The following is an 18849-nucleotide window of genomic DNA, read 5'->3' as shown; positions in this document are numbered from 1 at the left end:
ACCCCCCTGCCTCACTCCCCCACTCTGCTGTCAGGAGAGAAAGGAAAGCCAGGTTAGGGTCAAGGCCCTTGTAGTTCAGAGCCAGGGAACTGTGAGCTCAAGTCCACCCAACCCCCCCTCCAGCAAGGCCCAGAGGGCGGCTGCTTCTTCCTCTCCCCAGTGAGGCTAGAGAGTGCCCAAGAAGCCAGGAGCCTCCACCCACTCACTTCCTCCCCAGAGATTTGGGGGGGGGGGAAGGCAGCAGCTTAAGGCCAGGTAGAAAGTGACAAGGACCAAAAGGAGACAAGCAAGAAACGTGCAGCATCTTTAATACACATTGTCTTCACCCCAAGATGAGGGCTGGAGGCAGGACTTGGCCCTTTCCCATCCTCATATCCCCCAGGATGAAAAAGAACTCATATCTTTCTTATCTACCTCACTCAATTCCCAGGGGCAAGCCCTCTCTCTAGTAATGGCAGAGACTGAGAGCCAGATCCCTGACTGAGAAAAAAAATAACTTTATTTTGTTCAGTGGAATGAGCAGGTATCCAGTCTCAGAACTTCTGGAATTGCTTCTTGGTGCCTGCAGCCTTGGTGACCTTGAGCACGTTGAAGCGCACAGTCTTGCTCAGGGGCCGGCACTCACCCACTGTAACAATGTCACCAATCTGGACATCTCTGTGGAGGGGGACAGCAACAGCAGCTATGTTATATGATGGGGGGGGGAGGGCGCACAAGGCTGCCCCAAGCAGGCCCCTAGGAGAACCTTCCTTTCATAGTCATCAGGCTGAGGCCTCTCAGTTTTGGTTCTAGCAAACCTCAACCAAGCTCCTGTTTCCAGTTCCAACTGCCCATCCGTCATTACTTATGAAGTACAAGCTACGTGTGAAACACCAAGTTCAGCTATGTAGAAGATGCCCTTCCAGGGCCCCCGTGGGGACAGAATCTCTCCAACCATCATCTTCATTTTACAAAGAACTGGAGGTTCCAGAGAATTGTTGCTCCCCGCCAGCAGCCTCCTCACTACCCCCAAGTTTGCGCCCCCCACAGGCAGCCTAGGTGGCCTGTTAACGCCCATGTCAGGTCCGGTAGCAGACTCGAGTGCAGCCCAACCCCTCCCTCCTCTCTCTGGGAGAGTGGCTGGCCTGGGCTACCTGGGGCCCACCATGATCACCTGAAGCAGGGGGACAGGTGCACAGACATGTTCTTGTGACGCTTCTCAAAACGGTTGTACTTTCGGATGTAGTGGAGGTAGTCTCGGCGGATGACAATGGTCCTCTGCATTTTCATCTTGGTCACCACGCCTAGGGGGAGGGGACAGACTGGGTCAGGCTCCCTGGGAGAGGGAAAGCTGGTAATCAGGAGCTGCAGAGCAGAGTTCCCAAGAAGCCCTGCTTCTGGCGTCAGTTGTGCCGAGAGGGTTGCTCAGCAGTGCCTGTAGCAGGCATCTGAAGTCCACCGTGAAAACAGGCATCTCTGCCAGGGGCCCCTGGAAACAGAAGTCCGAGTGCCCCTAGCCCCTCTCTCCTCAGACCCAGGAATCTGAACCCAAGCTCCCAGAGAGCCTCACTCACCAGATAGGATGCGCCCTCGGATGGAGACATTACCAGTAAACGGGCATTTCTTGTCGATGTAGGTGCCCTCAATAGCCTAAAGGGATAAGGAAGGGAAGCAACTGAACCTTCCACAGGCAGTCCCTGAGGAGAACAGGGGGTGTGGCCCCAGGGACACAAACTACAATTCCCAGCAGCCCTGGGAACACAGATGTGGGCGGGGCCACTCCGTTTGGGCACACGTGCAGGGAAACAGGGCTTTCTTTTTGCCGAGGGTCCTCATACCTCCTTGGGTGTCTTAAAGCCCAACCCAATGTTCTTGTAGTACCGCGGAAGCTTCTCTTTGCCAGTTTCTCCAAGCAGGACCCTCTTCTTATTTTGAAAGATGGTCGGCTGCTTTTGGTAGGCACGCTCCGTCTACAGGGACGAGGAGGAAGCCGGTGAGCGGGGAAGGCCAGCGCAGGCAGCCACCAGGCCTGGCCGCCTTCCCAGGACCCCCAGGTGGATTCACTGCACAAACGCTGCCGCGGAATTACGTCCCCAAACACTCTTACCCCAAATGTACCTCTGATTCAGATTTAACTCTGAACGCGAGGTCACGTTAGCACTTAGGCTTTGAAACGCTCCCCACCGCCTGCAAAACCCGGAAATACGGAATCATCCCTCAAACTCCCCCGACACACCTTTCAGCACGGATCGTTCGCCAAGAAACAAAGACGTCCACCCAGGATCCACTCCCTATCTCATAAATACAATTTCAAACTTAAGACCCAAACGACCGGCTCCCTGGATTAGCCCTTAGGACTCCGTTCTCACAGAATTAACCCTAAGAAGACCCAAGGCCTCCAGAAAACCACCACGGAAACCTTTCATTTAAAAAAAAACTCCTAAAACATTTGAGCCTCCACTAAACCCAAGTGCGGATCCCCAGGTGTTAGGAGGCGCTAATCTAAATTAACGCAGACACCCGTTTTCTGCCCGGATTAATCCAGAGGAAATCGAAGGTGCTCGCAATTAACCCCCCAACTGGGGCGCGGGGTCCCGCTTTCAAGGACACGCCCCTGAGGCCCGAGCGGGGACTCACAAGCACGGTGACCGCCTCGAGCACAAACCTGAATGTCCGCCATGTTCGCGGGCGCCTGAAAAAAAGGACGCCGCAGCGCCCTCCTGCTTTCCTTATCGACTGCGCAGGGGCAAGAGAGGAAGTGACGGAAGGAGGCGGGGGAACACGGTTTGAGGCGGTGCCTTGGGCAACTCTGATTGACGGACGGCCCTAAGCAAGCAGGTGATTGGGAGACTGCACCGACGCCACCATGACGACGAAGGGGAGGGGCGGGAGGGGCGGTAAGCGGCGCACACTGTCTCGCAATAGCCCAGCCATCATTGCGCGGGGCGCTCTAGTTCACGTTGGGAAGGCGTAGCCAACTTTGAGCCTCTTATGTTATCGCGAGAGTTAGAGGGAGGTTGTCTAGTTTCTGCGGGGTGAGAGTATAGGGGCTTTGGGAACCGCGGGGTGTGTCCGTGCAGGGTTCAAACGGACTGTGGTGGCGGGCCTCTTTCTGCGGGGTGGGCAACCGGAAAATCTTAGGAGCATGCGCGGCGCCGCCGCCTGGTTTGTGAGGAGCGGGTGGCTGCCCATGAGCTTTTTGAAATTTGGTGAATGTTGTTCTTTTCTATGTCCCACTTCATCCCCAGACAGTGGATTAGTGAGAAATTCCTTTCTGTGTTGTGTGTGACAGTGCTGTCCTGTAGAAATTTCCGTTGTGATGGCAGTGTGCTTTATCTGGGTTGTCCAACACGGTAGCCCCTGACCACCTGAATTTTAAAATTTTATTAGATTTAAGATTAAAGAGTCACATGGGGTTAACGGTTAACGTCTACGGCGGTGGGTGGTGCAGAATATCTGAAATATAAATGCTACAGACTTACAGTGAGTCATTTGAAAGGTTATTTAAATTTCTTTCACACTTTAATCGCTTTGTGAATTTCGAATGATATATTTTTAATTGTAGTTGTCCCTGTGGGGATAGCATTGACGGGGAGGGACTTTTCATTTTGTTTTAGAACTTTGTGTGTCTTCCCCCAGTACTGTACTTATTAGCTTTCTAATTTATTTCTTGAAGAAAAAAATAATTGCTGGGGTTTTTGCACGACTTGGAAAGGATTTATTGTATTTAGTTTTTTAAAAAGACAGGACCCACCGTTGTTATCTATCTACACTGTGTGCTAACCTATGTATTAAAGTTATTTAGAAAAAAGCCTGAAAGAGAACGCATGCCCCAGTGGTTTACATCTCCAGGTGGTGGAATTAGGTGTGATTTCCTCTTGGGTTTTTTAAAATGCTCAATATTTTGCACATTGTTCAGAGTAGCTAGTGAGATTTTGATGATAAGGGAAAATCAAAGAAATATACTGCTTCACTGTGAAGGGGTGGGGGCAGTTTGGAGATGTTTACTTAGGTCCTTAGCTTTTCAACATTTTTGATCATAACCCACAATAGGAAATAACATTATGCATTGTGATCAAACACATTTCTCTCCTCTCCCCTTGTCTCTCTCTTCCTTCCTCCCTGCCTTCATTTCCCCATTGTTTTAACTCTGTCCTGCAATACACTTTTTTTTTTCATTTCTATTCAATTTTATTTATGGCTGGTTACAACGCACCACATTCATTTTTTTGATTTGCATTGTGAATTGCCTTGGTGTCTAATAATAAACTTCAGCCAACTCTAGTTATTACTTTTAAAGGGGCTATTTCCCAGCCTCTGCCAGATTTCAAACATTTCCCAGCAGCAATGCAAATGGTAGTAGACCTGGAGACATTCATCCTTCCAAGTGAGTTCAGAAATGCCTATTAAAACAAGACCCTCCTTTATGGCCCTCCCCTGGGCGAGACAGGCATGCTCATATACCCTTGGAGGGTGCTTTGGTGGGCAGTTGGGCAAAATGGAACTGGAGCTTTGAAAATGTTCCTTCTGCTGGCCAAGGCTACGATTCCGTTATTCATCCTACATGAAGGGTTAAGTGTCTGCCCAAAGATTTCATTTGCATTCTCTAATGTTGAATGATGTTGATTATCTTCTCACATGCTTATTGACCATTTGTGTATCTTCTTTGGTGCAATGTCTATTCAAATCTTTGCCTAAGTTTTACTTGGTTTGTTTTCTTCTTGAGTTTTGTTTATATATTCGAAATACAAGTTATTCTAAAGAGAAATGATTTGCAAATATTTTCTCCTAGTCTTTTGTTTGTCTTCAACTTCGTAATGGTGTCTTTTGAAGTGACAAGTTCTGCATTTTTAAAAATATTTTATTGGGGAAGGGGAACAGGACTTTATTGGGGAACAGTGTGTACTTCGAGGACTTTTCTCCAAGTCAAGTTGTCCTTTTTCAGTCTTAGTTGTGGAGGGCATAGCTCAGCTCCAGATCCAGTTGCCGTTTCTAGTTGCAGGGAGCATAGCCCACCATCCCTTGCAGTTGAACTGGCAACCTTGTGGTTGAGAGCCCACTGGCCCATGTGGGAATCAAACCGGCAGCCTTCAGAGTTAGGAGCACGGAGCTCCAACCGCCTGAGCCACCGGGCGGCCCAAGTTCTGCATTTTTATAAAGCCAGATTTCTTTTTAAATGATTGCATGTTCCTGGGATTACAACTGGGCTGATGTAATACGCAGTTTTGCTGACAGAATTAAGCTGTCTTTGGTCACTTTTCTGGAGGAAACTCCCCTGGTAAGCAGTAGCCCCAGAAAGGGAACACCACCCATTTGTTAAATGACTGAGAAAAACCTAAACCTGTGGTATCTTGAACATTTTGGAAAGATTAAGCATGATAGAATGGCATGTTATCATTTGTCCCTGAACTGTATAGTAAAATGTCTTCCCATTCCACAACTAGCTTCCTTTGTGCTGTCAGGCATTTGAATACTTAATTCCTAAATTATAAAATTGTTTCTAAATGTTGCCCACCCACCCCAGGGGCAGTATAAATCGTTCTTTCCAAGGCAGACCTTTGTCAAGCCAGACTGCTTCCTGTGGTATGCTGGGTAGGCACCTGCTAGGTGACTCCACCTAAACCTCACCGGTGAAATGGGGACAAGCTCTGATGGAGGTGGGAGATCAAGGGTAACTCAAGGCCTTGTAACCTGCTGTATTTACCCTTGTGGGGATTCACCAAGGTAAAAAGGCGCTATGAACTTATTTACGAGATACTCCACTCCTAGTGCCTAACTGCCACTTGCAAAATGCTTCCTGCCTGGTGTGGCAGAATACTGGAATGGCCCATGTCCCAGATGGGGCGTGGCTTTAAAATGCTGGCAGAGAACTTTTTGCAGCTGAGAAGAGACAGCTGTCAACTGGGGAGCACCAGGGGCCAGGGTGGTTGAGAAATACAAATTACACAGGCTTCTCAAGGAAATTCTTTGGTAGGCAAATATCTACATTTAATTCTCCACGAATGACAGGTTATGAACCAACATCTATCCATTGTGTGTGGAAAGACACCAGCACAGCCAGTTTTGTTTTTCAAGCCCTTTTTGCTTTCCAAAGTCCTGGCTCCCCTCGGCCTGCCTCCACAGCAGACACACACTGCAAAGACGCCAAATTTCTTTAAAAATAATTTATTCGTTTCTGATCACAAGGTACAGTAGGGAAGAGCAATCAATACCTATGACTCCTTGGTTGTCTACATGTAAACCACCCTTGTAAAACACCAGGCTCACTAGGCCTCCAAGTGTTCTCTCACATCCTAACAGCTATAGAGTATAGCATAGTGCCTGACTATGTGCGAAGTTTAAACTTGTGCTTTCCAGCTTTCTTGCAAATACTGAAAATGAACTGACTGTTCCAACTCTCTATTTCCAAAAACTCTTTATGAACAAGGTCACAAATTATTTCTGCACAGCTCTCAGAGCCATTAAAACTTTTTAAAAGGCCTTTCTTAAAAACTGGTTATTAAGGCCCCTTCTGTGTTCCCAGCCTTCTAAAGCCCAGGCTGCCTGTGGCCCCTGGAAGGCAGTCCCGGGGGGTCCCCCACATCCAAGGGCGGCGATGGAGGAAGGGCAGGCAAGGCCAAGCATGAGGAATTAAGAGTCAATTTTATTGGGCTCAGACCAGGAGTCCATGGGTCTTGAGGACCTCTGTGTATCTGTCAATTTTCTTCTCCACATTCTTTTCGGCCTGTTTCCGTAGCCTCTGTGGGGGGTAGGACAGTGGCAGTCAGTGGCTGCTGCCTGGAACCACCCTCACCCCAGGGATTGGATCCCACTACCCACACTCCAGGCTGGGCTTTAGGCAGAGCCCTCTGGGGGCAAACAAAGACCACTGCACTGAGAGCTATCACTTGCCACGCCCTTCCCAGGAGTGTGGTGCTCCCTCATCCATCCCCAGGATCTCACCATGAGCTGTTTTTTCTTCCGGTAATGGATCTTGGCCTTCTCCTTCCTCTTCTCTTCCAGCGTGGCTGTAACTGCCTGGTACTTCCAGCCAACCTCATGAGCCAGGCGCCCAAGGTAAGCAAACTGGGGTGTGGGGGAAAAGAATGAAATTGTAAAGAAATGGGCCGGGACCGGGGCAAGGGTGGCCATGAGAGATGATGGGCTTAGAGGATCCTGGGAATTAAACAATCCAACTTTCTCAGCAAACTTATGAGACACACCCAACCCCTGTAAGGGGTCTATGCTTTTCCTGGCATCAGCTAAGCCATTGGCATTATCGGCACTGCCCACAGTGGCATCCGCAGACCATCGTGAGAAAAAGCCATCATCTGCCAGTCTTGGGGACCCCCTCAAGTTCATCCTGCAGTGGGCTTGAGATCCCCAAGTTAGCACACTCAGCGTAACCTGGGACTCACCTTCCGTGTAGGCTTCAGACGCACAACCTTGAGGGCAGCAGGAACCACCATTCGTTTTTTCTGTTAGGGAAGAAGAGAGGCTTAGGGACCTGGAACGAGGGACAGACAGGGAAGAAAGCTGGCTGGGGCAGGTGTCTCAGCTAGTGCTGTTCTCATGAGGATCAAACAATGTAGGTAACCATGGATCATCACGGACACCATGGGACACACAGATACTGTGTTGTGTGTGTGTGTGTGTGTGTGTGTGTGTGTGTGTGGGCTCTGGTCTACCTTACCTTGTCATAGGGGGGTGGAATCCCATCAAACACTTTGAGGCGGTCCAGTGCGGCCTGGCCCCGCTTGGTCTTGTGGGGCAGCATGCCTGTAGAGGGACGACAGCTTAGTGGAGCTCACGAGGACACCCACAAAAACAGACAAATAGGTGGCCTCAGATGGTAGTGCATGTGGGGTCATCTCATGGTTGGAAAACTCGAACAAGAGTGGGGGAATTTCTCATCACTGGCCATCTGCCCCATCACCATCTGAAATCCTTATGCCCAGCTTACCTCGCACAGTCCGCCAAAAGATGCGGCTGGGAGCTCGGAAGTGGTAGGGGCCTCGGGATGGGTTGGTGTTCATCCGCTTGCGGAGAAAGGCCAGGTACTTCACTGATGAGAGGAAAACACGAGGCCTCACAGTCTCCAAGCAAATGCTAGCTTCTTCCAACACACACACATCCATACTCCTGCGGGCCTATTCTGGAACCCAAACTATCACCTCCAACCACTGGTGGGATGGATTTCAGAGCCTATGGAGAAGACTGAGCACCTCATAGGTCAACCCTCTCCAGCCCTTCTCCCATGCTCTAACTTACACTTGTTCCTGTAGAAATTGCCAGAAATGTTGATGCCCTCACAGCGCACAACCACCACCTTCCGGCCTAGAGGAAAAGGAATGTAAGGCAACCATGGAGGGCAAAGGTCAAGACATCACCAAGGGCTTTACCTACACTGACTGCCACCCACCTGCCCCGTTACTACCTAGGACCTGGAAAGGAGAATCCTCCCTGGTAAGGAACTGACCATAATACTCAAAGCCAATTCCCGGGCAGGGGAGCCTCGCCCCAAGCCACGGAACAGTAATCGGCAGAGGTGGATTCATGCTTAAATGTTAGCCCAACAGAAAAAAAAAGGTTTGATCCCACAACTCCCAGCCCCAGGGAGTGGCTGGCAGGTCTCAGAGCGGTGCATGGGGTTGATCTCATGGTCGTGAGACTCAAACGAAAGATGGTGATTGTTGCTCATCACTGACCTCAGGTCGGAACTCATGTCTGGGGGAGCTTCAGACAGTGGACACTTACCCAGCAGTACCTGCTTGGCCACGATGGCCGCCAGGCGGCCCAGGAGATGGCCTCGGCCATCAAGCACCAGGACCTGTTGAAGATAAGGGAAAAGGGCTTAGGGGCACCCACAGCTTTCCAACTCCCCACCCCAAGCAACCATGGCTTTCAACTTGTTTCACCGCATCCCCCAAGGTGCCACCTATCCAAGTATCAGACCTGGGCACTAGGATCCAAGGCTCACTTTACAGACGAGGCCCAAAAAAGCAAATGCTTGAGTCAGAATTTTAGTGAACAGAATAAGACACCAAAGAACTCTCACATCTCAGCTGCTTCCAGGGCAGGAATTTTTATGCCCAGACTATATAGCTTTTTTATCAAAAGTCCTCCCTCTTATCAAGTGCTGGTTATATACGTTGTGACTGTTGGAACGCAGAAATGTCCAGAATCCAAAGCCAGACTTCCTGACAATGTAACTTTGGCCAAAAGTCTGCAGCTCTCCATCCAACTACCTCACCTGGAAGATGAGGATGACAGTATCTGCCTCAGGAACGTTGTGATAAATTACAGAAAATACAACGCAAACTGTGCCAGGCATACAGTAAACGCAGTGACACTCCAGGAACTCTACCACTTCCCAACTTGGTTTTCCTTCCTCAACCACAGACCCATTACATGAAACACACACGGCCCCCTTTGCAAACCCATCCCCCCCTTCATATGTGTCACACGAGAAACCAGAGCACTAAGAGAAAAATAAGCTTCCGCTGCCCTCAGTGATGGTCCCCAAGTGGTTAAGGACAAAGGATGTCCCAGGCCTGTGGAGCATTTGATCAGCCTCTGTTCCCAGCAACAAGGTTTCAAAGAATCCATCAAAAACAAAGGAAAAACAATTCATTCCTGAAAATCCCGTACTCAAGAGCTCTCTCGACCCACTGCGCGAGATTTCGCACCAAAATACCCAGAGCTGCAGAGGAACCACGGTTAGTACGCTTACGATACATTAAAGCAAGGCCGCCTTGAGCCGAGGGCAAGTCCCCTCCATTTTGGCCAATCCTCGACTTCTCAGCCCCCTTCCACGTGGTGCCCCAGCTGGAGGTACACGGGTCCAATCCGCCCGAAGCCCAGCCCAGGTCACGGTGAACGAGGCCTACTTTTAAAGTAACTCTTCCTGTGCTGAAAGCCCCCGTCGTCACCCCTCGGGGAGAAAAGATGCCGCATTTACCCAGCTCTGGGGCTAAAGCCAGTCCAATATTTCCTGTTTCCCTGTTACACAGTTCTCTTAACCCCCAAGCTCCCCGTTTTGCTCAACTATCGAGCTTAAGCTTCACTACACACGTGGGAGTGTGAAAAAGGGTCCAACTCTGTTCTACTCTGGATCCCACCCGGCCCGACGCCACACCAGCCCGCGCGCAGCGCGCACCTGCCCCTCCGCCATCTTCGGCAGTCGCCTGGGAAAGAAGGAAGCCTTGGCGCAGGGTTTCTTATCCCTTGAAACAGGGGCGGAGGAAATGACGCAACACGGGAGCCTGAGTAGCTTTCCGCCGTTTCATTGGCCAGAATGCCTTGCGCTTGCGCAGGAAGATCCCTCCATTAGAAGGCAGGTCTTCTGATTGTCCAATCCGGGAACCGTTCCTAACGGCCCTCCGCCGCCATGATTGTGTGGGGCAAGAGATCACGTGGGGTGAAGACGGCTCTGCTGGGGTGGGGCTGGCCCTACGCTACCATATTTTTGAGGGGCTTGCTGCGGCGTTTGCGAGGTGAAACGCCTTATCCCTTCCAAGTGACAGCGGGCTGTAGGGCATGTGGTGGCGCAGGCTGGGTCAGGTGCTTCCTCCGGGTTCCCACTGCTACCACCATCAGAGCGCGTATCATCCTGTGCTTGTGGCTCTGTGTCCGTCTTGCCTCCTATTGACCAGAAGCCCTGAGAGGCCTAGGCTGCTTCTGCCTCTCTTCTGACCTGCCTGAATTCCTTTGGGGGCCCCATGGGGCCTCAGAAAAGAGGTTTTGAATGAAATATTTCATTAACTGAAAAACCAAAATGCCAACCCCGACTGCCCCATCCACACCCTGTCCCATCCACAGATAGGTCTGGTCAGAGCTGGTAGAAAAGAATTTATATACAATCTCCTGGGGACAAGGGCTTTGTACAGAGGGGGGCAGGCGGGGCTGGCGCTGGCGCTGGGTGCTGGCGTTGCCTCCATCCTGGGGAGAGAGTGACACGGGCAGTGCTGTCGAGGCCGGGACCAGTCTCTAGCTGACTTCCTCCAAGTCCCGGCTCTGTGTCCTCTGGCAGGTGACTCCTCTCTCTGGGCCTCAGTGTCCTCCTCTGTAAAATGGGATGATAGATGTGTCTGTCTCATTGGGCTGTTTGAGGATCCATGGACAGAAGAGAGGGAAACAGGAAACGGGGCTCTGTACAGACTCACTGCTGAAAACAACCAGCAAAGCACAGCGATCGCTGTGTTAGGGCCTCGCTGTCCAAGAGAACTCTGCAATCATGGAAACTTCTAGATCTGCGCTCCCCAACTTAGCGGTGATTCCAGCCACATGAATATGGAGCCCTCCAAATGTGGCTATGAGCCCGAGTTTTAAATTTTACCTAATTTTAACTTAAACGAATAGTGTGGTTATAGGGAGTGTGAAAAAACAGGGACAGGGGTGGGAGGAAAACTTCTCGATGTATTAACTTAAAAAAAATTATAATAAAATTGTTCTGAAAAATGTGTTGAAATGAAAAATCATTAAATTTAGAAACTCATCCTTGATCCAGTTATTGTAAATGTTGTTTCAAACAACTTGGGTGGGTGAATCTTTTTGCGAATGTAAATTTCATGAAATCTAAGTACATATCCAGTATTTCTGATAATAATTTAGCCTCTGAGTTGACATGTGCTGTGAGGATAGTATACACACTAGATTCTGAAGACTTGGTATGGAGAAAAGAATGTAAAATAGCTCAATAATTTTTAAAAATACCTATTACCTGTTGAGACAGCAACATTTTGGAAACAGGGTGAAATAAAACACTGGGGGTACCAAAAAAATGTATACACATGATTTGTATTCATGTTTTGTTATCGGTATATATTGAGTATCACAATTTTAATAGTTTTTTTCCTTTCTTATGTATACATTTTTTTGGCACCCTCTGTATATTCTTTAACATATCCTGTTTCTTTTTACTTTTTTTTGTAATGTCGCCATTAGAAAATTCAAAATTACCTGTGTGGCTTGTGTTCTATTTCTGTTGGACAGTGGTGCTCTAAGGGCTTTGCATGTATCACTTCACTTAACCTTGGACAACTCTATGGTAGAAGGACTGTTAGTCTTTTGTACAGAAAAGGAAACTAAGACAGAAGAGTGAAAGGCACAGATGCCAGAACCAGACAACCCAGAGTCAAATCTTGGCTCTGTCACTCACGAGCTGTGTGATTTTTGGCAAATTATTTACCTCTCTGTGCCTTTGTTTCAGAGTCTATGAAACAGAGATAATAATGGCACCGGCTTCTCAATTGAGTGAATTTGTGGAAAGCCTCAGCACAAGGCCTGTGTCACTGAGGCACTTACATGTGCAGGTGGTTACTGCAAAATGTTTCTTGCTAGATCTCTCTAGGCCCATCAGGAACATACTGAAGCATCCCACCTTCCTCCTTCCTGATCCACCTGCCTCCTACCCTCACATCTGTTCCCAGGGTCCTTCCTCCATCACATACCTCTCATGTTGCTGCTGCCCTGGGCAGGAAGCCCCAGTTTCCTTGCCTGACCTTTTCTTTTCTTTTCTTTTCTTTTTTTTAAATATAGTACGCTTCACGAATTTGCGTGTCATCCTTGCGCAGGGGCCATGCTAATCGCTAATCTTCTCTGTATCGTTCCAATTTTAGTATATGTGCTGCCAAAGCGAGCACCTTGCCTGACCTTTGATGCCCACATTTTTCTGTGGCATTTTTCAAATCTCCATCAACACCTGCCCCAAGGTGAAAAACCCTGAGTTTTTCATACCTAGAGGGTCTTGCGAAGGAGACCCTCCTTCTGCTCCAGGAGGCCACTCTCCTCTGGCTTGCAGACTCCTGCACCCAAATATTTCCCCTGGGGACCCTCACGCCCACAGGTCCCCACTGAGCTCACTGTCTTTCACTAATTTCCCTCCTCCCCTAGGTTCCCCACTTTCCACCCAGTCACTGGGCTAGACACAGGGTTGTCGGTGCCAGTCCCCCCTAGCCCGTCAGTCTCCAGTCCTGTCCATTCTCCTGATCCCTGACTTCTCACTCACCATCCTCTCTTCTCCATTCCCCTGGTCCCAGTCTGGTTGAGCCCTTGTCCTCTCTCCCTGGCCCTTCTCCCAGCCTCCTCTTTTGCCTCCAGTCTCTCTCTTCCAGTGTGTTCCCCTCATAGCCCTAGAGAGGTCTTCATCGAGAGCTGACCCCTCCATCACCCCGGCTCACAGCCCCCCCCCCACACACACACAGACACACACACACACACACATACACACACAGATACACACACACACACACACACACGAAGTTCAGGGTCTTCAATTCAGTGAAGACTCACTAAGACAAGTCAGTGCGCCACCAGCCGCAGGGGCAGCAAGCACGTCCTGGGAACTACAGGCGGACGTACCTGCAGCCCCTACAGGGTCAGCCATAGTTGGGTGACTGAGGCCTCTGGCCCTCCCTCAGGCCATCCCACCCCCTCTGCCAACTCTGCTGGCTCACCTGCTCCCCAGGTCGAAGCATTCTCCACCTCCTCCTTCGCCAGTGCAGGCACCAGGCAGCAGCCAGCAACAGGAGGGCCGTGGGCAACAGCAGCACGAGGAGCAGCACGGGGGCCTGAGGGGCTGGCAGGGCTGTGGCCCCCAAGGCCCAGGGACTCCTTGGGGGCAACAGGGTGGAGGAGTCTAGAGGGAGAGAGGAGGCTGGGTGATCAAGGAGAAAGGAGAGGCCAGGAAGGAAAGAAAATCTGGCCTGGGGCTGGCTGTGTGACCTTGGGCAGGCTGCTGGCCTCTCTGTGTCTGTCTCCTGATCTGTAAAATGGGGACCATCATTATACCCACCTCATAAGGTTGTCACAAAAATTAAATGAGCACATATACAGAAAAAGCCTGAAACAGTGTCTGACACATAGGAAGGTTGCATATTTTATAACTGAACAAATGTGTCTAGTGTTTATATATCAATTTGTTTATTCTTCATCCCTTAATAGTCTGTGAGCTGCATGTGGGTGACAGGACACTTATCTGTCTTATTTATTGCCAGAACCCACTGCTTAGTGCTAAGTAAGAGTTTAATTTACATAAATTACATATTCAAATGAACGAATAAATAATAAACAATAAAAAAATACAATGTATGAAGCTCTGTTGGCCCACAAAGCCTCACACCATCTGGCCCCCTTTGTCCCCTCCGTACCCTCATCGCCCACTCTCTCCCCCTTGCTGGCTCCAGCTGCACGGGCCTCCTCACTGTAGGCAGGTTTCTGTCTCAGGGCCTTCGCGCTGGCTGTTCCCTTGCTCCCAACTTTCAGTGACTTTCCAACCACCCACCTCAGGCTGTGATTCCATCACTTTGTTTTAATATGACTGTATAGGGCTTATTATATTTAGATAGTTTCCTGTTTATTTGATTGTTTCCAGGTTTATTGTCTGTCTCCTGATTAGCATGTCTGCCCCAGATGTGCATCAATTTGGTCTTGTTCCATGTTGTGTCTCCAATGCCAGACACCAAGGAGATGTCTGAGTGAATGTATAGTCATAAATGTAAATATAAAGGACAAACAAAGCTAAGTATACGTGAGAAAATGACTGGAAATGCAGGGAGAAATTGAGAAAAATCTACTGAGTGAGTTTTTCTTTTTAACTTTTAAAAAATGGCTACTAGAAAATGTACACTTAAACGTGTGACTCTCCTTATATTTCAATGCACAGAGTTGCCTTACAGAAGGGAATGTTGTCCCTTCTGGGTAAACTAAGGCCTGGAGCGGGGAATGAACTTGGGGGAAAATGCCCAAAGTCACACAGCCCATGGGAGCAGGTGGGGTCTGGGGTGCCCTGAGTGGAGGGTGTGAGGGGCTGTGAGGCTGGGAGAGGAAGGGTTGGGTTGGGGGCTGGGGCACTGGGAGCCTTTACCCGGCTGACACTGCAGCTCCAGGCACCTGGAGAAATTCCGGTGGGTGATCCAGGGCTTCAAGGCCACCAGCTGCTCGGAGGTGTCCTGCAGGAGGTGGGAGATGTTGGTCTGGACGAAGCGAAGACAGCTGGGGAGGGGCTGGGGGCAGGGGAGGGAGATGTCACCACAGCATCACCCCCATCATCTCCTCAGGCCAAGGGCCTTCCCTGCCTGGCAATGCCCAGCAAGGGCCCCGTGATGCCTGGGTCTCAGAGGGAGGCTTTGGACCCCTGATCCCCCTGGGTGCTAGGGAAGCGTCCTTAGCAATGCCCAGCAACAGGGCCCAGGGAGACCTGGTTCCGGAGGGCATTTAGATCCCCTTCTTCTCCAGGTTGCTAGGAAACAGAACCCCTCAGCAACAGGGCCTGAGAAATACATCAGGATTGGTGCATTGGGCCCAGACCCCTCACCATCCTCCGGTGCCTAAAGAAGTGTTATTCCCCAGCAAGGGGGCCCCCAGTGGGACTGGGGTTCCAGCTCCACCTCCCGTGACTTGCTCCGGTCAAAAGAAATCTCCAGTAAGGCCGAGGTGAACTCCACTTCCCATTCCCTAGGAAGGCATCTCACTCCCCTCACTTGTCCCCCAAGTTCAGGGCTGACCTGGAAGGCACATAAGGTGACAAAGTGTATCTCGGTGTTGACAGCCTCCAGCAGGTTTTCCATCTGGGACCCAGCCACAGTCTTTAGCCTTCCCATCCAGCGCTGGGCCAGGACTAGGCGCCAGAAGGCCCCACAGAACTCATTCTGAGGAGAGACAGCCCAAGCTCTGGGTCCCTTGGGCAGTGGGTCTCGGGGCCTGGGGGAGGAGAGTGCTGGGGGACCAGACTCCGGGGTCTGAGGGAGCAGGGGCTGGGGCTGAACTCCTGGGTCTGAGGGAGGAGGGGCTGGGGGCAGGGGCTCCTGGGTCCAGAGGAGAAGACCAGGTTGGCAAACTAGCCTGGACCCCTGAGAGGTGAAGTATCTTGAGTCTCTTTCCCACCTTCATCCCAGGCCCCTCCCATCTGTGACTCACGTTCTGCAGGTTGGAGGCAACAGTGACGGGATAATCTTGAAGCAGGTAGTCAGACTGTCAGAGAAAATGGGGTTAGGCTGGGCTGAAGTCAGGAGGAAACAGAACTATGGAGAACAGGGAAATGGAGGACAGGGAGCCACAAAGACCGAGACACTGACAGGGAGAGCAGACCCAGCGACAGAACCTCAGACAGGGGGCGCAGAAGAGGGCGGAGCCCACTCACCAGCTTGCGGATGGAGTCAGCAAAGGTGGAAGAGATGGGGCTGTAGCTGAAGGAGCAGTCAGGGGTTCCACGAAGGCAGGGGCTGAGCAGCAGCAGCAGCAGCAGGGAGGTCTGGGGGTGGGGAGCCCTCTATTGACTCCACAACCCTCCATTCAAGGCCCCCCCTTCTTCCCCCTTTCTCCTTTCCCAAGGCTCAGTCCATGTCTTCCGGTTCTCAGCCCCCTGCACTCTCTGCCTTCCGACTGCTCACCTCGGACCCTCTGTCCCTGTTTTTCTCTCTGCTTCTCTTCAATGCCATCCAGTCTCCTTTGCCCCATGTCTCTCTCTGTACCCACCTCCCCAACTTGGCCCATGGATCTCAGTCTCCGCTCAACCTCTGCCTGTAATCTTCTCTGTGTACCCCTCTGCCGTTCGGTGCTCATCTCTCCATTGGGGTCCCAACTTCCCCATTTGTACTCACCTCCCTGTTTCTTCCCCCAACCCCTGTCCATCTCCTCCACTTCTGTCCATCTCCCCGCACCTGGTCCATGTCCCTCCATCTCCACCCACCCCCCACCTGTCTGTCTCTCCCACTTCTGTCCATCTCCCTCCACTCATCTGTCTCCTTCCACCTCTATCCATCTCCCCCATCCCGGTCCATCTCCCTCCACCTCTATCCGCCCCTCCTCCCCCTGTCCATCTCCCCACTTCTCTGCATCTCCCCTCTCAGCTCTGCCCATCTTGACACTGCCCTGCCTTTCCCCTACCTTGTCCCCCAGGTATACGCACTCTTGGGTTCCAGGCTGGCAGCAGCACTGTCATCTCGGCCGGGGGCCCCTCATGCCTGTGGCCAGATCTTGCAAGGGACAGAAGAGCAAGTCTTGGACCCCCACACCCCAGTCCCTTCCTCGCCCGCCCCTTAACCTCCCTACCCCTCCCTTGGCCCCTTGATGTGGTAAAGTTTCTGCCTCTTTCTCCCTCGGGCTTCCTGCATGCGCCCCAGTTACCGTGAAAAGTCTGCATCCCTCCTTCTAAGAACCCCGACGTCCGGTCCCCGGAACCCTCCCCAGGCAAGGACCCAGGAACCTGACCCCCACCCCTCCTCCCTCAGCCCCAGGAGGGGGACCCCGGCCCCGCCCCTCGGGGACCCGTAGTTCATTTCTCCTCCCGCACCAGGCTTGCCCCAGCTGGGTGTGGAAAGGGCCAGGACGGGTGACAGCCAGAGATCGAAAGTGAAAGAATATTTTGGGGGCAGATAAATGAGTTGGGGTGGATCTGGTTGAGTCCAGGGACGCCACCTGGTGGTGATAGGTAGCGGCTCACGCCGCGGAGGGTGCCTCGCCCTGGAGGGCTGAGTTTGGGTAAATTCCCGGAGTAGGACACACAGTGAATGGGGACTTGGGGTTCGAACCCGGATCTGTCTCCAGTTGGACCCAATGCACATATGGCAAGGAGGAGGTCACCTTGAGGCCCTCATCTTCGCCTTGAACCCCAAAGCCTTGGCGTGGACTTGTGACTGTTTCTCACTGCCCACAGATATTCCAGTCCATCCGCAAATTTGTTGGCTGACCGTCTAAATGTATCCAGAATCCGATCAGTTCTCATCACCTCCGCTGCCATCACCCGGGGTCAGCCACCATTATCTCCCACCTGAGAATCACCGTGGCCTCCTCACCTCCGTTATTCATATCTCGCCAGAGGGAGCTTATGAAGATCTAAGTCAGCTCACGCCCCACCTCGGCTCCAAACCCTCCCGTCTCCCACCACATTCTGATTAAAAGACCAAGTTCTCAGTGGGGCCCACACAGACCTGAAAGATCTAGCCGGGTTCCTTCTCTGCCCTGGCCTCCTGGCGGTGCCTGGGGAAGGCACACTCTGGCCCCAGGGCCTTTGCACTGCCATTCCCTTAGCCTGAATGCCCTCCCCTCCAGATGCCCACAGGGCTCACCGACCCTCCCCCCCCCATCCCATTCAGGCCTTTACTCACACACACAGGCAGAGCCTTCCCCGACCACCCTTTTTCAAATTGCACTCCTGCTTTGGTCTCTCCCTTGTCACTTACGTATCACCTTCTGACATACCAAGCACTTCACTTATCTTCTTCATTGTTGGTTGTCCCCACCGGGACGTCAGCTCCAGGAGAACCACGGTGGACGTCTGTTCATTCTGCTGGATCTCCAGCACCTAGAACTGTGCTTGGCTCAGAGCAGGTGTTCAATTAATCTTTGTTGATTGAATAAATGGATCCTGGCCTCTTTCCTTCTTCATTATTGTAGTTTAAAAGAGAACATGTCTGGTCTTTGTCTCTGGTTCCTGGGAGACAACCTCTTAAGTCCTCAGACTTTCCCAGATAAGTGAAAGGAGTGTCTTTGTTATTCATGAGGGGCCCCCTGAAATCACCTGAGCATATGCTAATGAGGTGATTCAGGATGGGGGGTTGGTCAGGCAAAAAAGATCAAACAAGATCAGAGGGGTTGGGCTTTGAGACATAGGATATCCTAACTTGCGGACCTCCCACCTCCAACCTCCAGGAAAGGGGAGCAGGCTAGACACTGATTTCCACCTCTGCCTTTTGGCTTTGTCCTCTTGTGTCTTCTCCCCTTCTGTCTCTTGTAAGGACACTTGTCATTAGATTTAGGTCGCATTTGGATAACCCAGGATGATCTTCTCTCAGGATCCTTAAGTGAATTACATCTGAAAGGACTGTTTTTCCAGATGTCACATTCATAGGCTCAAGTGGTGAGGATGTGGACATATCTTTTGGGGGACCA

At 51.2% G+C, this 18849-nt stretch overlaps 3 protein-coding genes across 8 annotated transcripts; all 3 read right to left on the bottom strand.

The window, feature by feature from the left end:
• Positions 1 to 481: 481 nt before the first annotated feature.
• On the bottom strand, positions 482 to 2749 carry RPS11 (ribosomal protein S11). Its single transcript, XM_081031276.1, has 5 exons — positions 2645 to 2749; positions 1818 to 1949; positions 1554 to 1629; positions 1154 to 1283; positions 482 to 657 (listed from the first exon to the last, which is right to left on the bottom strand). The coding sequence occupies exons 1-5, from the start codon at positions 2657 to 2659 to the stop codon at positions 534 to 536; spliced, it is 477 nt and encodes a 158-aa protein (XP_080887402.1). The 5' UTR covers positions 2660 to 2749; the 3' UTR covers positions 482 to 533.
• A 3853-nt stretch (positions 2750 to 6602) lies between these two features.
• RPL13A (ribosomal protein L13a) lies at positions 6603 to 10190 on the bottom strand. 2 transcript variants are annotated; one of them, XM_081031795.1, is made up of 8 exons: positions 10118 to 10190; positions 8716 to 8788; positions 8230 to 8295; positions 7922 to 8023; positions 7652 to 7737; positions 7377 to 7436; positions 6922 to 7044; positions 6603 to 6718 (listed from the first exon to the last, which is right to left on the bottom strand). In XM_081031795.1, exons 1-8 carry the CDS (start codon positions 10130 to 10132, stop codon positions 6632 to 6634), a joined length of 612 nt encoding a protein of 203 aa, XP_080887921.1. In that variant the 5' UTR covers positions 10133 to 10190; the 3' UTR covers positions 6603 to 6631. The 2 variants fall into 2 exon arrangements, with proteins under 2 accessions (XP_080887921.1, XP_080887922.1); XM_081031796.1 differs by having other exon boundaries at positions 9692 to 10143.
• A 604-nt stretch (positions 10191 to 10794) lies between these two features.
• FLT3LG (fms related receptor tyrosine kinase 3 ligand) lies at positions 10795 to 17633 on the bottom strand. 5 transcript variants are annotated; one of them, XM_081031120.1, is made up of 8 exons: positions 17542 to 17633; positions 16868 to 16934; positions 16100 to 16210; positions 15877 to 15930; positions 15465 to 15608; positions 14825 to 14963; positions 13416 to 13597; positions 10795 to 11023 (listed from the first exon to the last, which is right to left on the bottom strand). In XM_081031120.1, the coding sequence occupies exons 1-8, from the start codon at positions 17553 to 17555 to the stop codon at positions 10811 to 10813; spliced, it is 924 nt and encodes a 307-aa protein (XP_080887246.1). In that variant the 5' UTR covers positions 17556 to 17633; the 3' UTR covers positions 10795 to 10810. The 5 variants fall into 5 exon arrangements, with proteins under 5 accessions (XP_080887246.1, XP_080887248.1, XP_080887247.1 ...); XM_081031122.1 differs by having other exon boundaries at positions 14825 to 14909; XM_081031121.1 differs by lacking the exon at positions 17542 to 17633 and adding an exon at positions 17252 to 17306.
• Between the last annotated feature and the right edge of the window lie 1216 nt (positions 17634 to 18849).

The sequence above is a fragment of the Rhinolophus hipposideros genome (assembly GCF_964194185.1).
Source record: "Rhinolophus hipposideros genome assembly, chromosome: 21".
In the NCBI taxonomy this organism is placed as follows: domain Eukaryota; kingdom Metazoa; phylum Chordata; class Mammalia; order Chiroptera; family Rhinolophidae; genus Rhinolophus; species Rhinolophus hipposideros.
The sequence above is the reverse complement of the archived record's forward strand: the minus strand, read 5'-3'. Positions and strand labels throughout refer to the sequence as shown.